We start from the raw sequence: 16,419 nt of genomic DNA, 5'->3' as shown, positions 1-16,419 counted from the left end.
TCGAAAGCTCCCTTTAACAGCTCTTACCGAAACCGTTTGTCTAAATGTCCGTTTGTCTAAATAAGCGGACGTTTCTCACAAGCGGACAATGTTGTTGAAAAGTATCCAGAAGAAAGCCAAGTATTGTATGATACAATGATGTATATATGAATGTGAATATAAGTGAATATAAGGATCTCCAACGATTACACGAAGAATTGTATGGCATTAATAAGATAATATTAAATAATATTAATTATAAGGTTCTCTTGATAAAAAATTTAATAAAAATAATTTTTCCCTTATAAGGTACAAAAGTTTTCTAATAGTCTCAATCACTTTCTCGACATTTCATTTCGAGGTTAAAATATCGACACGTTTAATTTTTAGATAGTGGAATGTTTAATAAATTAATATACTTCCTTTATCTCGTATCAGAAAAACACCTCTGGAGGAAAAATCGGCTTCAAATTAATTAATGAATCCGTAGTTAACCTTCGCACAACCTCCCGCAGGTTGTGTAAAAATTGGGAATTACACGTTACACTCCCCGAAGGCGTAAATTAATGCGGCATCATCAAGTTAATAACCACGGTTCGGCGATAAATACATTCTATTCATATTACGAGCTTCAATAAAGGCGTCGACGACCACAAAGGTAATTTTAGTATTTAATGTACGTTATAATGTTCGTTAATGTTACGAAGATGTACTTTTCACACGCAAGCGATAAATACGAACAGACGAGACTAAACATTAGCATACTTAAGATGTTGTAGATGTCACGATAGATGTCACGAAATAATTAGCGTATTTTATGCATTGTGTACGATATTTAAGAGCATAAAATAACACTTGGAAAATTTTATCTGATGAAATATAAAAAAACGAGATATATAAATGGAACGATGTAATTTATATTATGATATTAACTATGTATATTTTACACTAAAATTAATAATTTATTTATAAAAAAATATGTTGACAATATTAGCCATATTGATCGACAAAATGTCTGACGCAACTAGGCTGGTTGTGTACAAGGTGCAATTCACCAAACTAAAGGTAAAAGTCACCATTTTGTAACCACGATAGTTGTTAAAATATTAATTAAAGAAATTTAATATATGATATGAGTACGTGTGATTCAGTGGGACGAATTTTTGAGGCTATGATGTCTGAATTTATTAACAATCCCTTAACATCAACAGGAGATGTGTAATATTGGTCTGATGTCTTCCCTGTCCAACATTACGTACTGTCCGCCATTAGCAAGAGATTATCAACTGATTCAGATTTAAATATCTTGAGTAAGACCTAACAAACTCATCTCATTATATCATACGCTTTATTCATACGCTAATTAGTTGCTAATTGTCTTTAATAAATATCTCAATAATTATTACAATTGTTTACAAAATGGTATAGGACTTTTTCATACAGTTTAATGAATTCTATTTATACACAAGCAAACGTAGTTGTGTCAGACATCTTGTATACATAAAATATTTTATACATAAGATTATACAATTAATGCAAAACTTGTCCATTCGATTTCTAAGATTTTAATTTTTCCAACGCATCCAAAACGAGATGATCGCAGACTCCGAGAAGAATCAAACGGGCACGTTTGGCGCAAAATATGAGATGTAAATACGGGATGAGGAAGAAGAAGAGGAAGAAGTACGGTTGAGAAAAGCACAAAGCTAATTTACATATCGAGTTGGACGATAATTCGCGATACATATTGGACAATTATTTTGATGATTACTGGTCTATAAGATCGCTGAAATTTTTGTAGATTTTTCGTTGATTTCTCTTGCCGGTTTCGGTTCCGTCTATAATCAAATGCAAAATGACCAATTCCTGCAGTTATTGTCGTGACACGGGCGTACACACCATGCGCTTTCGCGCGCACGCGCAGCGAAGATGTAATGACAGCGCGGTAGCACCTGGGAAAAGGATAATTATCCACTTATGCACGACAGAGCCTGCTTTAGTTTACGCTTTAGTTAACGTTATTAGCGTGATGCCGGCCGAGGCCGGCGATTCGTGAAATTATAACTTCCAGTAACTTAAGATAAACCAAAAGACTTTATTTACTACCGCGTTACTTTCCCGTTTGTGGTACGCACGAGAGAGCACGGCGGAGTCGGCTTTTGTAGCTTCATCCTCGAGAAGATCAAAAGATCGCGACACAAATATTTCGAGTGAATTCACTTTGTACCCATCACCATAATGCACGTGAGTGAAGTAATTTTCACGAATGCTTACGACACTGTATGATTTGTACACTAGTTTATACAGCAACAAATTGAAACGTGTTACGCGCACAACCGGTGTGTGTATTATTTATACTTCCGTTCTTAATATTTCTATTAACAAATATCAATTCTGCTACTACTGTACCCACGAGATGAAATTATGCATGACCGTGAAACGATGTTGGTTTCTTTCTTCTTACGGATTTTCGCGGTTGTAGAGAAACGATAAAACAGTGAGAGGAAGGAACAAACGTTGTAATGCCGCACGTCGAAGCCTCGGACTTCGTCTTACGCAGAATGGACAATTAATTTCTCATGCGAGGCATCAACGTACAAAATTGATAACCGTCACCTGACAGTGCCAAGTCGGTACTTCGTAATTGCCCATTACGAAGTTTATTACGGTTTCTCAGAGTACAAACGCTGGCTTTCTCTCTCTCTCTCTCTCTCTCTCTCTCTCTCTCTTCCTCCTTCTCTCTCCCTCTTTCTTGTGCGCTTGTGCGCGCACGAAAAGGCACGTGGTAAATACGTACGCACGAATTACGCGGAGAAGAATCCTGTTAAGACAGCAGATGCCAGGGTGCTCCACGCGTTCCCATTAGGTATTAATAAATCTAATCTCAACCGCGCGTGCACGTGTGAAGCGACTCTTATCACGGGATTCGGAGAAAAAAGACTTGAGAAATCGCCCCTCCGAATTCATCAAGAAACCCTTATTGCGAACGAACTGCCATTGCTTTTCCAGATGCAACTTGCAAGCTGGACAAGCTTTATTTGTGTTTTGCGCAAGATTGATTTTATTCAACGTAATTTCATTTTGATCAATTCAATGATAAGCCCTTCTCAATTCTTTACGCTTGATTTTATCGCAACGATTATTTCTTTGCTTTAATAATATATTTTTAACTTGTTACTTTTACTGCAACAACAAAGAAGAAGATTGCCGTCACAGAAGGAAAATGATTAATTTGAGAATTACATTGTCACGAATGCTCGATTGTTAATCTCGTGTGGCGGACGTATCCTGAAATTTGCGTGTGCGTCCCGCAAAAAATGTCCTCGACTTCCTACGCCAAGAATTGCAACGGCATAACGATTAATCACCATCGACAGCAATATATCGAGCTTATCAACCGATTACGCTTTGCCTTTGCATCATTAAAATCGGAAACGATTCATTCACGTAAGAGATTGCTGTAAGAGCGGGTTTCCTCTGCGCGATAGGACGTTAGCGCGTCCATGCGTTCGTTCGTTATTTACAATCAATCGCGCGCGATGCCGCGAACCGTCGAAGGAACTTGCTTATCGGACTGTCGTCGTTTATTTCAATAACGATATATTATCATCGATAACTGGATATTTATAACCGCCGCCAAATAGATTACTCCCAGATTTACGTCGATGTGATTGAATGGCGCGAGACCGATCGTGCATACAACGCTACGCAGCCATACGCAGCATGTAGACGCAAACATTTGCGTGTATAAACGCGAGAGATTAGCACGATCTACACGAAATAAAACGCGCCTCAGTATAATGCGATCTCGAGTTAATTCGACGCATTAATCAAGTGAATCACTTTGATCGACGTGAGTTCCATGGAATCCTGCATCGTCTCTATCTCACTCGACATCCTCTGTGACATATTCGCGAGAAGAAGACAGTCTTATTTGCGCGGCACATAATGGAGCTTGATTATTTGATCCTGACAATATATCGACTTTCAAAAAAGAAGGAAGCTATTTGAGATGTTAACTACCACAGTGACATGGAATTTTATTCCCGACGCCATTTTAAAATCAGCGTGTTACTTTAATACGCTATTTAATTATATTTATTATTCAATGAACATTTTTACAATGAACTGAATTATTTGTGCAAAATGATCATGGATGAGTTAACTCGTAATTGTCAGTCAGCATGTTACAAAATATATCTTCTTAAAAACTTCTCGAGTAGACATGTAATTAACTATTCTGATTCAAAAGCTAGTTAGCTAGCTTATTCAGCAATAACTAATTAGTTGTAGTAGCTTTTGCAGTAGTAGCTAACTAGTTTTTAAATATATTAGATTAAATTTTCTAGCTTGTTACTAATTAGTTACTGGCTGATTATTCAATACGATGTAGAATCATGTAGTTTTGTAATCCAGTTGTTGTTTAGAAATTAAATGTTAAATATAATAAAGTAAACAATTTCGTTTGTTCTAAAATATTAGATATTTGTAAAAATTTGCCCAATATTGAAACCATTTTTACTTATTAATAACAATGAGATGACATAATATTTTAATCAAAGTATTGACCATTGTTGTCAATAATCTTTCGCAATTTTTCTTCGGGCGATTTGATCCCGCGCCAATAAAATGGCTTATCTTTTAGGATACAATCCATTCATTGATAAATTTTCATACTTTTTCAGCATTTCGAAGTTATATATTGGATAGGTTGTGCCACATCGATCTAAATAAATGAAAATCAAATGGGACGATGTCTGGAGAGTACGTTGAATACAACAGGACTTTCCAGTTTAACTCGAACAACATCTCTTTAATCGGAACAGCAACATGCGGTCTGACGTTGTCATGAAGCAGAATGACTTTGCCCCAATTCACAGCTATTTGAGGGCAGTTTTCCTTTATAGCTTAATTCAAACGCCATAATTGTTCACAGTAGCAATCTTCTATAACTGTCTACTCTGGTAGTGATAGCTTGTAGTAAAATACTCCTTCTTAGTCCCACCAAATACACAAGAGAACCACATGATAGTGCATATTGCGTTTTATCGTGGACGTCGATATCGTTTAGTCGAGATCAACCCATGATATTTTGCACGTAGAATTGTCAAAATAGATTAATTTTTGTAAGCAATGAAAGACAGATGGTAAGTTAATTCGCAATCGCCTTTGTGGAGAGTTCATGGGGAAACCATCTTCCTTCCTCCTGAATATTTCCCATTACTTTTAAATGGTAGGACATTGCTGTTTCATCAATTTCAAGCTGTACTTCAAAGTCTTTCAACGTTTGGGCCGAACTTTTGTTGAACAATGCTTTCAATTCGTTATTCTCCATCCCGTTTAGACGAAAAAGGCCAAAACGGGCCCTGTCGTTGACATCATAATCATCAAAACCATAAACCTTTTAAATCGCTTCTCTCTCACAGACAGCAACAGATATAACAGTCTCGCCACAAATCTCATAAATCAGTCTTTTAGTTGATGCAACAGTTTCACCCCGATTAAAGTGATAAAACATGCAGCGGCGAAGATGAACTTTATCTAGTTCCATCTTCAATCGTGTTAAGTGATGTTTTATTCAGAATTATGAATCGTCAAGCATCAATTTTAGTCAAGTATAACCAACAATAAAAAACTAAAAAGCAACATGATGGAAAACAATTAGTTAATAATTAATAATATCGCTGTGCTACAGCCATCTATTTGTGATCTTACAAGCTAGTACATAATCTTGTTACTGCACCGTTACTAGCATTTTGAAATTGGGTAGCAAATCAAAATTAAGTTTATATTACTCCGTACAAATCTTAAAAAGCACAGAAATCTTTACGTTATTGATCATTACGTTATTAGCACGCAATTCGTGATCTTTCACTTTTGTATTTATTATCTTCATAACTGTAGTCTCTCTTATCTAGCTATTAGCTAACTAATTTATAAAGCCATTAGGAGAATGAACGTTACATTACTGACTAGTAACGAAGTTGGACATAAATTTATTATCTCATGACTAGGCAGTCACGAAGTTCAATTTCTATACTATCCTTTGTAATTTAGCTTGATGTAATTTTTCGGCAACCACCGAGACTTTTGTGATAAAGTTGAAGCGGTCGGGCGACATTGCTGCAACCTATCGTTCAATATCATCCACCTACCTATCGTTTAACATCAAACCTCTCCCAGGTGTCCGTTTAATTTTCGATTAAAATCCCAATTTCAACGAAACACGATCGCATTCCTTATTATCCTCCGTTAATAGAGTCATCAGGCGAGCGGTTGAATAATTGCGTTTCGCACGAGAGAGCGATTTTTCATTAGCGTTTATGCATATGTAAACGCGCGTATTTCTTCGGACGCGCGCGGCAAAGCACACTTGCAAAATGCCGCGAAACTTCGCAGAGTCGGCGCGAGCAGGATGCAGCGCAATAAGGCGCAACCGAGAAAGATATTAATCGACGTCGAGGCCTGTCGTACGTAATTTAGAATCGAGTTATCGCAATGCGCGAATGAGCGAGCGCGCCCGCGCGCGTCGGCTCCCTCGGAACGAAATTAATAACAATTTGCGGTAATGGGGACCCACCCGTAAATTACGAATCGACGAGAGAGCCTTGTTTTTAATTTCGCTCGCCGCCGCGGCGGAGAGCGGCGAAAGAGCGTGCGCGCGCGGTACCGCGTGAGGAGGAATATTTCGTGCGCAAAACGAAAAATGGCAAGAGATATAACTGTAATTGAACGATTCTTAAATATTCATCAGGCGTGCACGGTCCATTCACATTAACTCCCGTTCGCCTTTTAGTCGCTATTTTAGTGGCTACAGCTGAACGGATAAAAACGAGCGTCAATGACATGCCGGTGATAAATGTCGGTCCTTAAGCTCGGCTCTCGGTGCCTCCAGCTCTCTCTTTGAGGGGTAAAGTTTGACCGTCCTTCGGCAATTCTCGATTTTTCTATCGACTCATGCCGGAAGCGGTTTCCTTCCCGCCATCCTTTCCGGTCGTGTACTCGGCGCACCGACAGCGAATAAAAACCACGGCTGTAAGACAGGCAATAATTTATACTAATGACGCCACGACGAATGACATTCCCGGAGGATAATTTGGTACTAATGTTAGAAGAGAAATGTTGTGGACCGTATTGCAAATTACAAGCGCTATTCTCTGATAGTGGCTTCCTCATAGCCAAAAGTGCACATGAAGTCGACGAACTTTAGATATGAACTATCGTAGAAACTTTATCTTTTGAATTATATAAATTCTCATGCTGAAGCAGTTCATTATAACCGGAAAAGATGGTGCAATAATTTTATATCGCATTTTATTATAAAAGAAGTAAGATAATATATTTTGCAGAACTTTATGCAAGTAATTGTTGTGATTAGCTGTACGAAGATTATAAAGACAACTGTCCTTTATGTTTTTATGCTAGAAATTATCCCATGTATCATATATTTTTTCCGTGATAATTATAGAATATAAGTATGTGGTATTCTGATCAACTCAAACAACCTGACTGCTACCGATTGACAAAGTAAAAATTCAACCTGGAATAGAGGCTTTAGCAAATATTTTATTGTTTAAAACAATTTTGTAATAAACATGTTACTTCAATTCAAAGTAAAATACAAACATATTTTCAATAGTCAAAATATTGTAATTTTTATCCTTTATTTACATTATCATAATTACTAATTGTTCTGATGTAGATATTTACTAATTAATGATAGTTTTTTTCAATTTCTCTTGGTAGCGAATACTTCATTTTTTACAATATGTAAAATAATTACTGTAGTTTAAATAAGATAAAATGTTCAATAATCGTCGTTTTGCGTAAATTTTATCAAATATTAAATATATAATGCATGAAGATTTATAAATTATTTTTTAATTATTTATTAAATATTTTTTATTATTTATTTATATTTACCGCCCATTTTAATATTTTATAAAATCCAAGTAAGAACATTAAAAACTGATAATGAGCGCAAAGAGTGCCAGTACAAAAGTTTTCTTCCATGATAGTTAATCCCAATTTTTTAATTTGTGTGGGAAGTCTGTTGGTGTAAGTTATAGTATATTAGTGTGGAAATGTAAATGTTCCAAATTTTTTGGAATATATCTGACTAGTTAGAGAGATATAGCACCTTTGGCGTGCAAGAGATATGGCATTTCATTTAACATTTTATGATATATTGAGAGAAATGACGCATGTTAATTGATTATTAATAAACTAAATATGAGATACTAAATATGAGAATTAAATTAAAAAAAAATATTATTCGAACGTTTGATAAATAATTCGATAATAATTTTATTTTAAAGAAGGGTATAATTCGATTTTGCAATGTTTGCAATATTTCGTTTTGTTTTATAACATTTATATTATTTTTTTATTTTTCTACAATTTTCTTTTACATATATTTAAAATAAAAGTGCATTATGATTAATCATATTAATTGCAATACACACTGCTCAAAAGAATTATGGCATAGATAATTTATTGCCGAAAATTGGCCAACTTTTACTTCGCGAGAAATGATTGTAAACTAATGACACTTTTTTCAAAATGAAGCTTGAAGTCTCTACTTTAAGAAAATATCTCCATTTTTTGCATGCGATGCACCCCTATCTCTGTAACCCCTGACATCTGAGGGCATGTTTAGTATACTGAAAATTGCAAAGTTTGACGGAATGCACGGACGTGAACAATTTTTTTCGGGGCCGTTTGCATCGTCATAAAATTCAAATCTTCCCCTTCAATTTGAAAAAAAAATGGAGACGCTACAATTTTTTTTCGCAAAGTTACAGCCCTTCAAAAATATCGTTGTTTTTGGCCTTCGGACCAAGTATGCACGCATGTGTGTGTGTGTCCGTGACAGAAGAGATAAGGATCCCGCGGTTCGTCACTTCCACAGTTAATAAATACATCGCATGCAAAAAACGGAGGTACATTGTTAAAATAGAGACTTCAAGCTTCATTTTGAACAAAAAATCATTAGTCTACAATAATTTTTTGCGAAGTAATCGCCAGTCAAAGTTGGCCAATGTTCGGCAATAAATTATCTATGCCATAATTCTTTTGAGCAGTGTATTTTATATGTTGCGATTATCATTAACCATGTATTTTTATTGTAAAATAAGTCTCACATTATGTTATGGCCATATTGTTCATTCTGGCAGGAAGTATGACCGAATTCGAGTATTTTTAAATGTAAGTTTTTACAGTAAAAAATACTATTATGACTACTCTTTTTGACAAAGAATAAACCCAAATAATCCCAAAGTTTACATATTACTGAAAGTTTACATATTATTGAAAATTCAATTTTATAAATTTATATTTTGAAAATAAAATTCGAAAACTACAGCATATCTCCCTAAATATAAAATTCATCCTAAATATAAAAATGTAAACATAAGCAAAGCGTATTATGACCAACATAATATTTAGCCCAACCTAACTCGTTTGCTTTGATATTTTACGATGTAAACCAGCCATATTGAACGTTCCTCCGTGCAAATTTCTGATTGTAGAAAGGGAAGCCAGCGGTTCAGGGGTAGTGCGCGGTGCTCCGCCAGTTCCGGAGACGATCAATGCGGAGGACGAGCCTGAAACCGACGATACTGGCAGCACGAGCAGCAAAGGCATCTCGCCGGTGAATCCTCTCCTGCAGGAGCGCTCAAATTGCGAAGAACTGAGACACGTAGTCTGCCACCTGGAAACGAAGGATCTCTGGGACAAGTTCAATGAGCTTGGCACGGAAATGATCATCACAAAGACCGGCAGGTGAGGTCAAAAAATATCGCAAGTTGTCAGTTTCCATCTTCTGACAATGTTGGTTGTCACGTTGGGTTTTACCTCCAGAAATAACACCAAAGGTAATCTTGCGAAATGATCGCTAGGTCTGGATTGAATCCTGTCGCATATCGTGGTTGACTATTGCGACGTTTAAATTGCACTCCCGATGTTTGTGCCATGGTTTCGATTTCGAAGTCTATTTTTTCCAAGTTACAATGCATGTTACATAAATTCATATTGCGAAACATCATTCGGTAATTTGTATAAATTGCACGCAATTCGCAGTTACACATGTATCTTTGCAAGATGGTCGCGACGATAAATTTGCCGTAGCCACGCAACCATAAAATTTCGAAGCACAATATTGAATTATTGCTTGAAGATGATTTTTCCCGAGGTCGAAGAAATGTCCTTTAAATCACCGAGCGTGTTTTACGAAAAACCGTTCAAAGGCTCTCGCAGACGGAAACAATTCCAGCCTGGTTCCTCAGGGACAAGCGAGTGCGATCCCCGAGGCAACCATATGCTACAAGTAGAGTTCCCTCGGGACGACGTAGCCGCTAATGCATCGCTGGTCGGAATTTCCCTCTCCCTCTTTCTCGTCTGGACACCGACAGAGCGAATCAACTCTTTCTCATTACTCGCGGCTGCTCACCCCTTCAGCTCCTCGGTTCCCAAAACTGCCTCGCCCGCCTGACTTCGGTGTCGCTGCACACTCAATCACGTTCTGCCACGGGTCACGACACGACACGACACGATACGGCACCCACGAAAATTCCCAAGAGGGACCCGGCGATAGAAACAGGTTAGGGTTAGGGCGAAACGTGTCGTTACCCTGAGCAAGCCGTCACTCTCCCGACACGTTACACCTAAACATAAGCAAAACGTTCCGATCGTGTCGGGAACGCCGGATCTCTTAATCGCGCCGACTGAGCAAGAAGTATCGAGGCAAGAGTAGATGCCATTCATTTTGTTTTCATGACAATTAGAATGCTACTCTCGTTTAAAACAAATCGTTAAAATAGTTCCGATTAAAAAAATATCTTATTGATGTGTAATATATAGACCGATCTCGTGAGTGCGAACAATCATTTCCGATGTATTTTGGACCGCTAAACACAAATTTGTTGTCAATATTTAGTTATCAAGTCATAATTCTGAGGAAGAATGGAGTAAAATAGTTCAAAAGTGATGAATGATTCTGATGGATGACGTTATAGCAGCAACAAATTTTTTTCTAATTTCATTAATATTACGTAAAAGTATGAACATTAAGCTACAAAATATATTTTTTTTTGTCAGTGTCATATGTTATTTTTAAAAATACAGTTATCTACAAATAACACTTTTCTTATTCAATAAATGATAAGAAGTTTCTTTCTATTTTAATAGTATTTACTCTCTTTAATCATCAGCAAAAACATTTCTACTTCACTTTTCCGTCTTGTATTTCACTGATTTTGACTAATAGAAATAAGATTCCATTACAAAATATATAGCGCACAAATTTATTATACGCTTATGAAATCCTTTCTGCGTTTATGGCGATAAAATTTCTTCTTTGCATACGATAACACGTAATTTTATATCTACTATTGCTTCAATAATGGAAACAATTGCTATTAACTAATCCTTTCAGCTAAAATTTACTGATTATAGTATTATAATTATAACTAAACCATCAATTATAAATATAGAATTTCAAAGAAGAATACATTTCGATTATATTTTAAAGAATATAAATCTATCGGGACTACAAAGCAATTTTATGCAATTCGCATTGTCGAAATTCTAAATTTTAACGTTATTATAAAATATGGAAAGACAATAGAACGTAGTAGTATTGAGAATTTAAAAGAAAAAGTTTGCAGAGAGATTGTATGCAGAATTAAACCGTTTCTATATAAGATAATATAATGTAAATTTCGTTGCGCATGGATAGAAAAATACAAATATATACCGGGGAATAACACAGAACTGTGAAAGATTACCCGAACAGTCAGAGTAGGGGATCGGGAAGCGGAGGGGGATCCGAATCGGAGAGAAGACTAGCAGGAAAAGAAGAATAAAAAGTGGAGAACTGGTGGCAAGCGGCGGGTTAAATTGCTATATTGACCGTCAGTCAATTAGTCGAACCGGTGTAGAAACCGGGCAAGCTTATGCCAGTTTATAAGGGTCCTTGGAACGAGCAGTGGCGACTGGAGGCGTGAGGATTCGAGTGGGATCACACCACGAGGGGGAGTCCTGGAAGGATCTCGGGGCTCTGCCTCTCTCCTACCTCTTCGCGGAAGGCGGTCGAGAAGTTTTATGTTCGCGTTTGTCTCGGCTCGCGATATACCACCTTCTCAGGTATATATCTCCGACTTAACGACGGAAACGCTGACATTCGATGCGAAGTTAACCATCTACAAGAAATCTCTTGTATATCCCCCAACGCGCAGTGGCACGATTTTCGAGATAATTGGAATACACGTCATTTCGGAAATGATAAGACTTTGAAAATTTAATATCGATTCAATTTTTGGTATCGTAAGATATTTAACACAAAATATTGAAATATCATGGAGGAAATGTGGTACCCAATTACATTCACATTTACAGATTATAATCGCTTTAATGAATTATATTCTGTATACATGTAATTATGTTTCTTTTCTAAACATCGCTCTCCCTCTTTCCCTTCTCCTCTTCATTTCTCTCTCCCTCTCATGAAAGGAGAGAAGAAAGCAGGTGCCTATACGTTGAAGGGTCGCTTATGCCGGTTCGTGGTCCAAGATGGGGTGCGTGGGAGATCGCGGAGGGTTAACATCGGAAGGTCGTTCCCAAAGAAGCGTGAAGCTCCTGGAAAGCCAAGAGAGAAGAGGCGGAAAAGATGGAAGGCGGACGAGCGGTGACGCGGCCAACGCGCGCCTAATTGCCCGCCACGATGATGGCAACATCCCCGCTCTTTATTCGTCCTAAGCTTCTCCCTTCGAGGGCAGGATGGAGGAAGGAAAGAAGGATGAGCTCGTTCCCCTACCCGGGTGCGCGCCTACTCGTGCGTCGGTAATTGGATCTCTGTCTTAGCGGCACTGGTCGTCGCTCCCCTCAGCCGTCAACTCGCCTCACCCTTATCGTCGCTTAGACCTTCCACCCTCTACGTAGTTCCGGTGCTGCCCTCTTCAGAAACCGCCCCTTCCGCTGCCTTCGTCCTTTGGTCGCGCCTCTCCATGATTTGTCGTGAAGAAATTTTCAGAACCTCACAATTCGTGCCATGTGTTTCCATGCTGTTTCATGTACTTTGTAAAAATCTGCCGATTTGTTAATGAATTTCTCTTTCTTTTCCCTCCCCTTTCTCTCATCACACACATCACTTTTTCGGTTTATTTATAACAAAAATGTTCAAATTAAATTTTTATCCTAAATATAAATCACGCGAGCTGCAATAGCAGCTTTTCTTGAGAGTTCCATAAGAATCCATGAATCGGAGCAATGATATATACGAGGGTAGTCCCAGAAGTACCTGACCTAACAAAGAAAACACAAAAAATTTGGAGAAAAATATTTTTATTTCTCTACATAGTCTCCTTTTAACTCAATACACTTTTCCCAGCGATGTTCAATAGCTTCGATACCCTGTTGATAGTGGGAATCGTCGAGCTCCTCAAAATAGCCATCAAGTCACCTTGGTCCATTGTTTTGACTGTTCTTTCGCCTCAGGTGTGAAGTGATAGACCCATGTTTCATCCATGGTTATGAATCGACGTAAAAACTCGGTTTTATTGCTGCGAAACTTCGCCAAACACTCGATTGAAACATCCTCACGACGCTGTTTTTGTTCCAATCGCGGCACCTATCTTGCGCACAGCTTTCTCATGTCCAAATTTTCAGTCAATATGCGATGTACAGCACTTTTTGAAATGCCTACCATGTCTGCTAACTCGCGCACTTTCAGTCGACGGTCACCCATTCTGTGGATTTTCTTCACCATTTCTGGCGTAGTCACCTCATTTGGTCGACCACTGCGAAGTCGTCTTGGCAGCTCGTACGGCCTCGTTTAAACTCTGCCACCCAATATTTTACTGTTGTAAACGAAGGAGCAGACTCCCCCAGAGTAGAATCTAACTCTGCTTTGATATTGGTTAGACTGAGGCCTTTCAAATGAAAGTATTGTATCACATAACGATGACCAATTTTTTCCATGTTTACAAATTCACTGAGAGCGTTCACTATTAATGGCCGCCACACAAATACTAAACAACGTAACGTCGTCAAACTTCAAACTTAAGCTTTATAAGGTTGGTACTTTCTACCATGGTCATTCTTTTCAAACAACAACCGCTATCTATACGTCAGGTCAGGTACTTCTGGGATCATCCTCGTAGCGTGACATTGAAAAGTTCAATAAAATCTCGGTAACGTGTGTTAGGTGTCAAAAAGGTTTGTCCGCGACAAGACAAATGTCCTCGTGTCTGAAATAACTTCGTAGAAGTGCTGATGGAATCGCGATTGAGCTTTCAAACTTACCCCATACAAAGCAATCTTTCTCGTAACGTCGAAGCGAGAATTTTTGGCAGATAATCCGGTCAGAAAGCAGTCAGGGAGCCATCGGCTGTACATTCGGCGTCACGAGAGAAATGGTCGCGCGAAAGCAGGACAGCGGGGGCGGAAGGGCGGATGGGTGAAGAAGAAGCAGTCAGGAGACGAAGGGTTGAAAATCAGGCTCAAAATCGCTGAAGCGAAGGAAGGAAGATAGGAGGTTGCAAGGGGATAAGGGGACGGTGCGACGTGAGGGTGAGGAGGTCCACCTTCTCCCGAGTTCAATTCATTAACAAAAGACGGCTTGATAAATAAAAGCATTACTCACACTCGTGGCGCTGGCGGGATGAATGCATACCGAGTCGACAAGGACCGAGGAGAAGACGTAGATAAGATCGGCGGGTGTCCCCGCGTTTTAGTGGTCGAGCAGCAGGGGGCCCGACACGGTATTAATGTTTGGCCTCCGAGGCAAAACATTCACGCCGGCTTCTCTACCCCCGCGGCCACCCGCCCTCCTTGCCTTAACCGCTAACTCGGGCCCATCCCCCCGCCCCCCCTGGCCAACCCATGCCATCTGAGAGAGATCCATTCTCTGTTTCGTGCACTTTCGGTGACCGTGGCGGGTTAACCCTTTAAGATCATCGCGAACTATCCTGAATTGTTGATTATCGATCCTTGTTTTCACACACACTCATACGTACTCATTGTCACATCGAATTTTGCATATTTCTTTCACCAAGATTTTTATTTAATCTGAAATGTTTTACATAGAAGGACTCGCTTCTAGTTTTGTCTCGACGAAACACGAATCAAGAGTTTCGGTTGATTTAAAGTAATATTTATATAAATATCGTTCTATATAAATATTCATACATAGTATGTTGTCGAGAAATTCGCATTCCTCTTAAATTAGGACGAAAGAAATGAGCGTAATGTGTACATTGAATTATCTCGTTGCTAAGATCAAGCTGGTACCGAAATTTTGCAATGGTTGCACTACACAGAGATTCGAGTGCAGTTATAAAAGTACTCTAGTTCGATGATGATTCTGGAAATTTTATTTAACAGTGGATTTGTTTATTCATTTGTGCAGGCGAATGTTTCCGACATGTCGCGTCTCATTCAACGGCCTGAAGGCGGACAGTCGATATGCCGTTCTGATGGACATCGTGCCAGTTGACAATAAGAGATATCGATACGCATATCACAGAAGCTGCTGGTTGGTGGCCGGTAAGGCTGACCCGCCAGCGCCAGCGCGGCTCTACGTCCACCCGGACTCGCCTTTCACGGGCGAACAACTCCGAAAGCAAGTTGTCTCTTTTGAGAAAGTCAAACTCACCAACAACGATATGGACAGGCATGGGCATGTGAGTATTTGTTTTGAAAGATTCTTTCCTCTTTCACCTTCTTTACTCCACTTGTTCTAATTAGGATCCAATGGCGAAACGCGCTACAAGTTCGCATTGTTCTGCCGTACAAAATTTGTATATCTTTTCAAGTATCACATAAACGACTTCTGTCTGTGTTTTTCTGTAGGTAGTTTTCTAATCTACAATAAGCTGAAAAGATAATAATAAAGAATAAAGAGCGATATTGATTCTTTATCCCCGATCGACTGAAGTTTCCGAAGGCAAAGAGAAGAACCGAGAAATAAAAATCTGGCGATCAAACACTAATTTGTATATATCTAACAGATACATTTCCTGTGCACTTTCGGTATCTCCGACTTGCTATAAAAGTTCAATTTTGACGAAGTGCAGACTCTCTGGCTCGCGTGCACTATGACGAATGTGTTAAGTTTCTTATTAAATTTATTGGTTGATAAGCCCGGAGACCAGCCACGTCTATTTCCCACGTGGAGGTATCCGGTTAATTCCTTGTGACACTTGTCAGCTCGCGAGAAGATGAGCCTCTATTATTAAGCCGTTATAACGGCGGAATGAGTAATTTAATCGCGCTATACGCTGGCGCTTACGTAGTAACGCGCATCGATCTCTCGACCCGACACGATGCGAAATGTCTCGCTCGTTGTTTTGAATGGTGAATGGCGAACCGGTGAAAAGCGAATGGAACAAAATCAACGGGTACTCCCTCATTCTCTCAGTTCGATTTAATTTCAGTATCGCA

The 16,419-nt window shown here is 38.7% G+C and overlaps 1 protein-coding gene across 2 annotated transcripts in view; it reads left to right on the top strand.

Annotated features, from left to right (window-relative positions):
* LOC105187927 (T-box transcription factor TBX20) overlaps positions 1-16,419 on the top strand; it is a 70,367-nt gene that overhangs the window by 20,215 nt on the left and 33,733 nt on the right. For both annotated transcript variants that reach the window (XM_011149081.3, XM_025302274.1), the window contains exons 2-3: positions 9,510-9,762; positions 15,386-15,659. In XM_011149081.3, the coding sequence (XP_011147383.2) occupies positions 9,510-9,762; positions 15,386-15,659 (527 nt within the window). The remainder of the gene's footprint in view (positions 1-9,509; positions 9,763-15,385; positions 15,660-16,419) is intronic.

The sequence above is a fragment of the Harpegnathos saltator genome, unplaced genomic scaffold, assembly GCF_003227715.2.
Source record: "Harpegnathos saltator strain DR-91 unplaced genomic scaffold, Hsal_v8.6 scaffold483, whole genome shotgun sequence".
NCBI lineage: Eukaryota > Metazoa > Arthropoda > Insecta > Hymenoptera > Formicidae > Harpegnathos > Harpegnathos saltator.
This window is presented reverse-complemented; position numbering and strand designations above follow the sequence as displayed.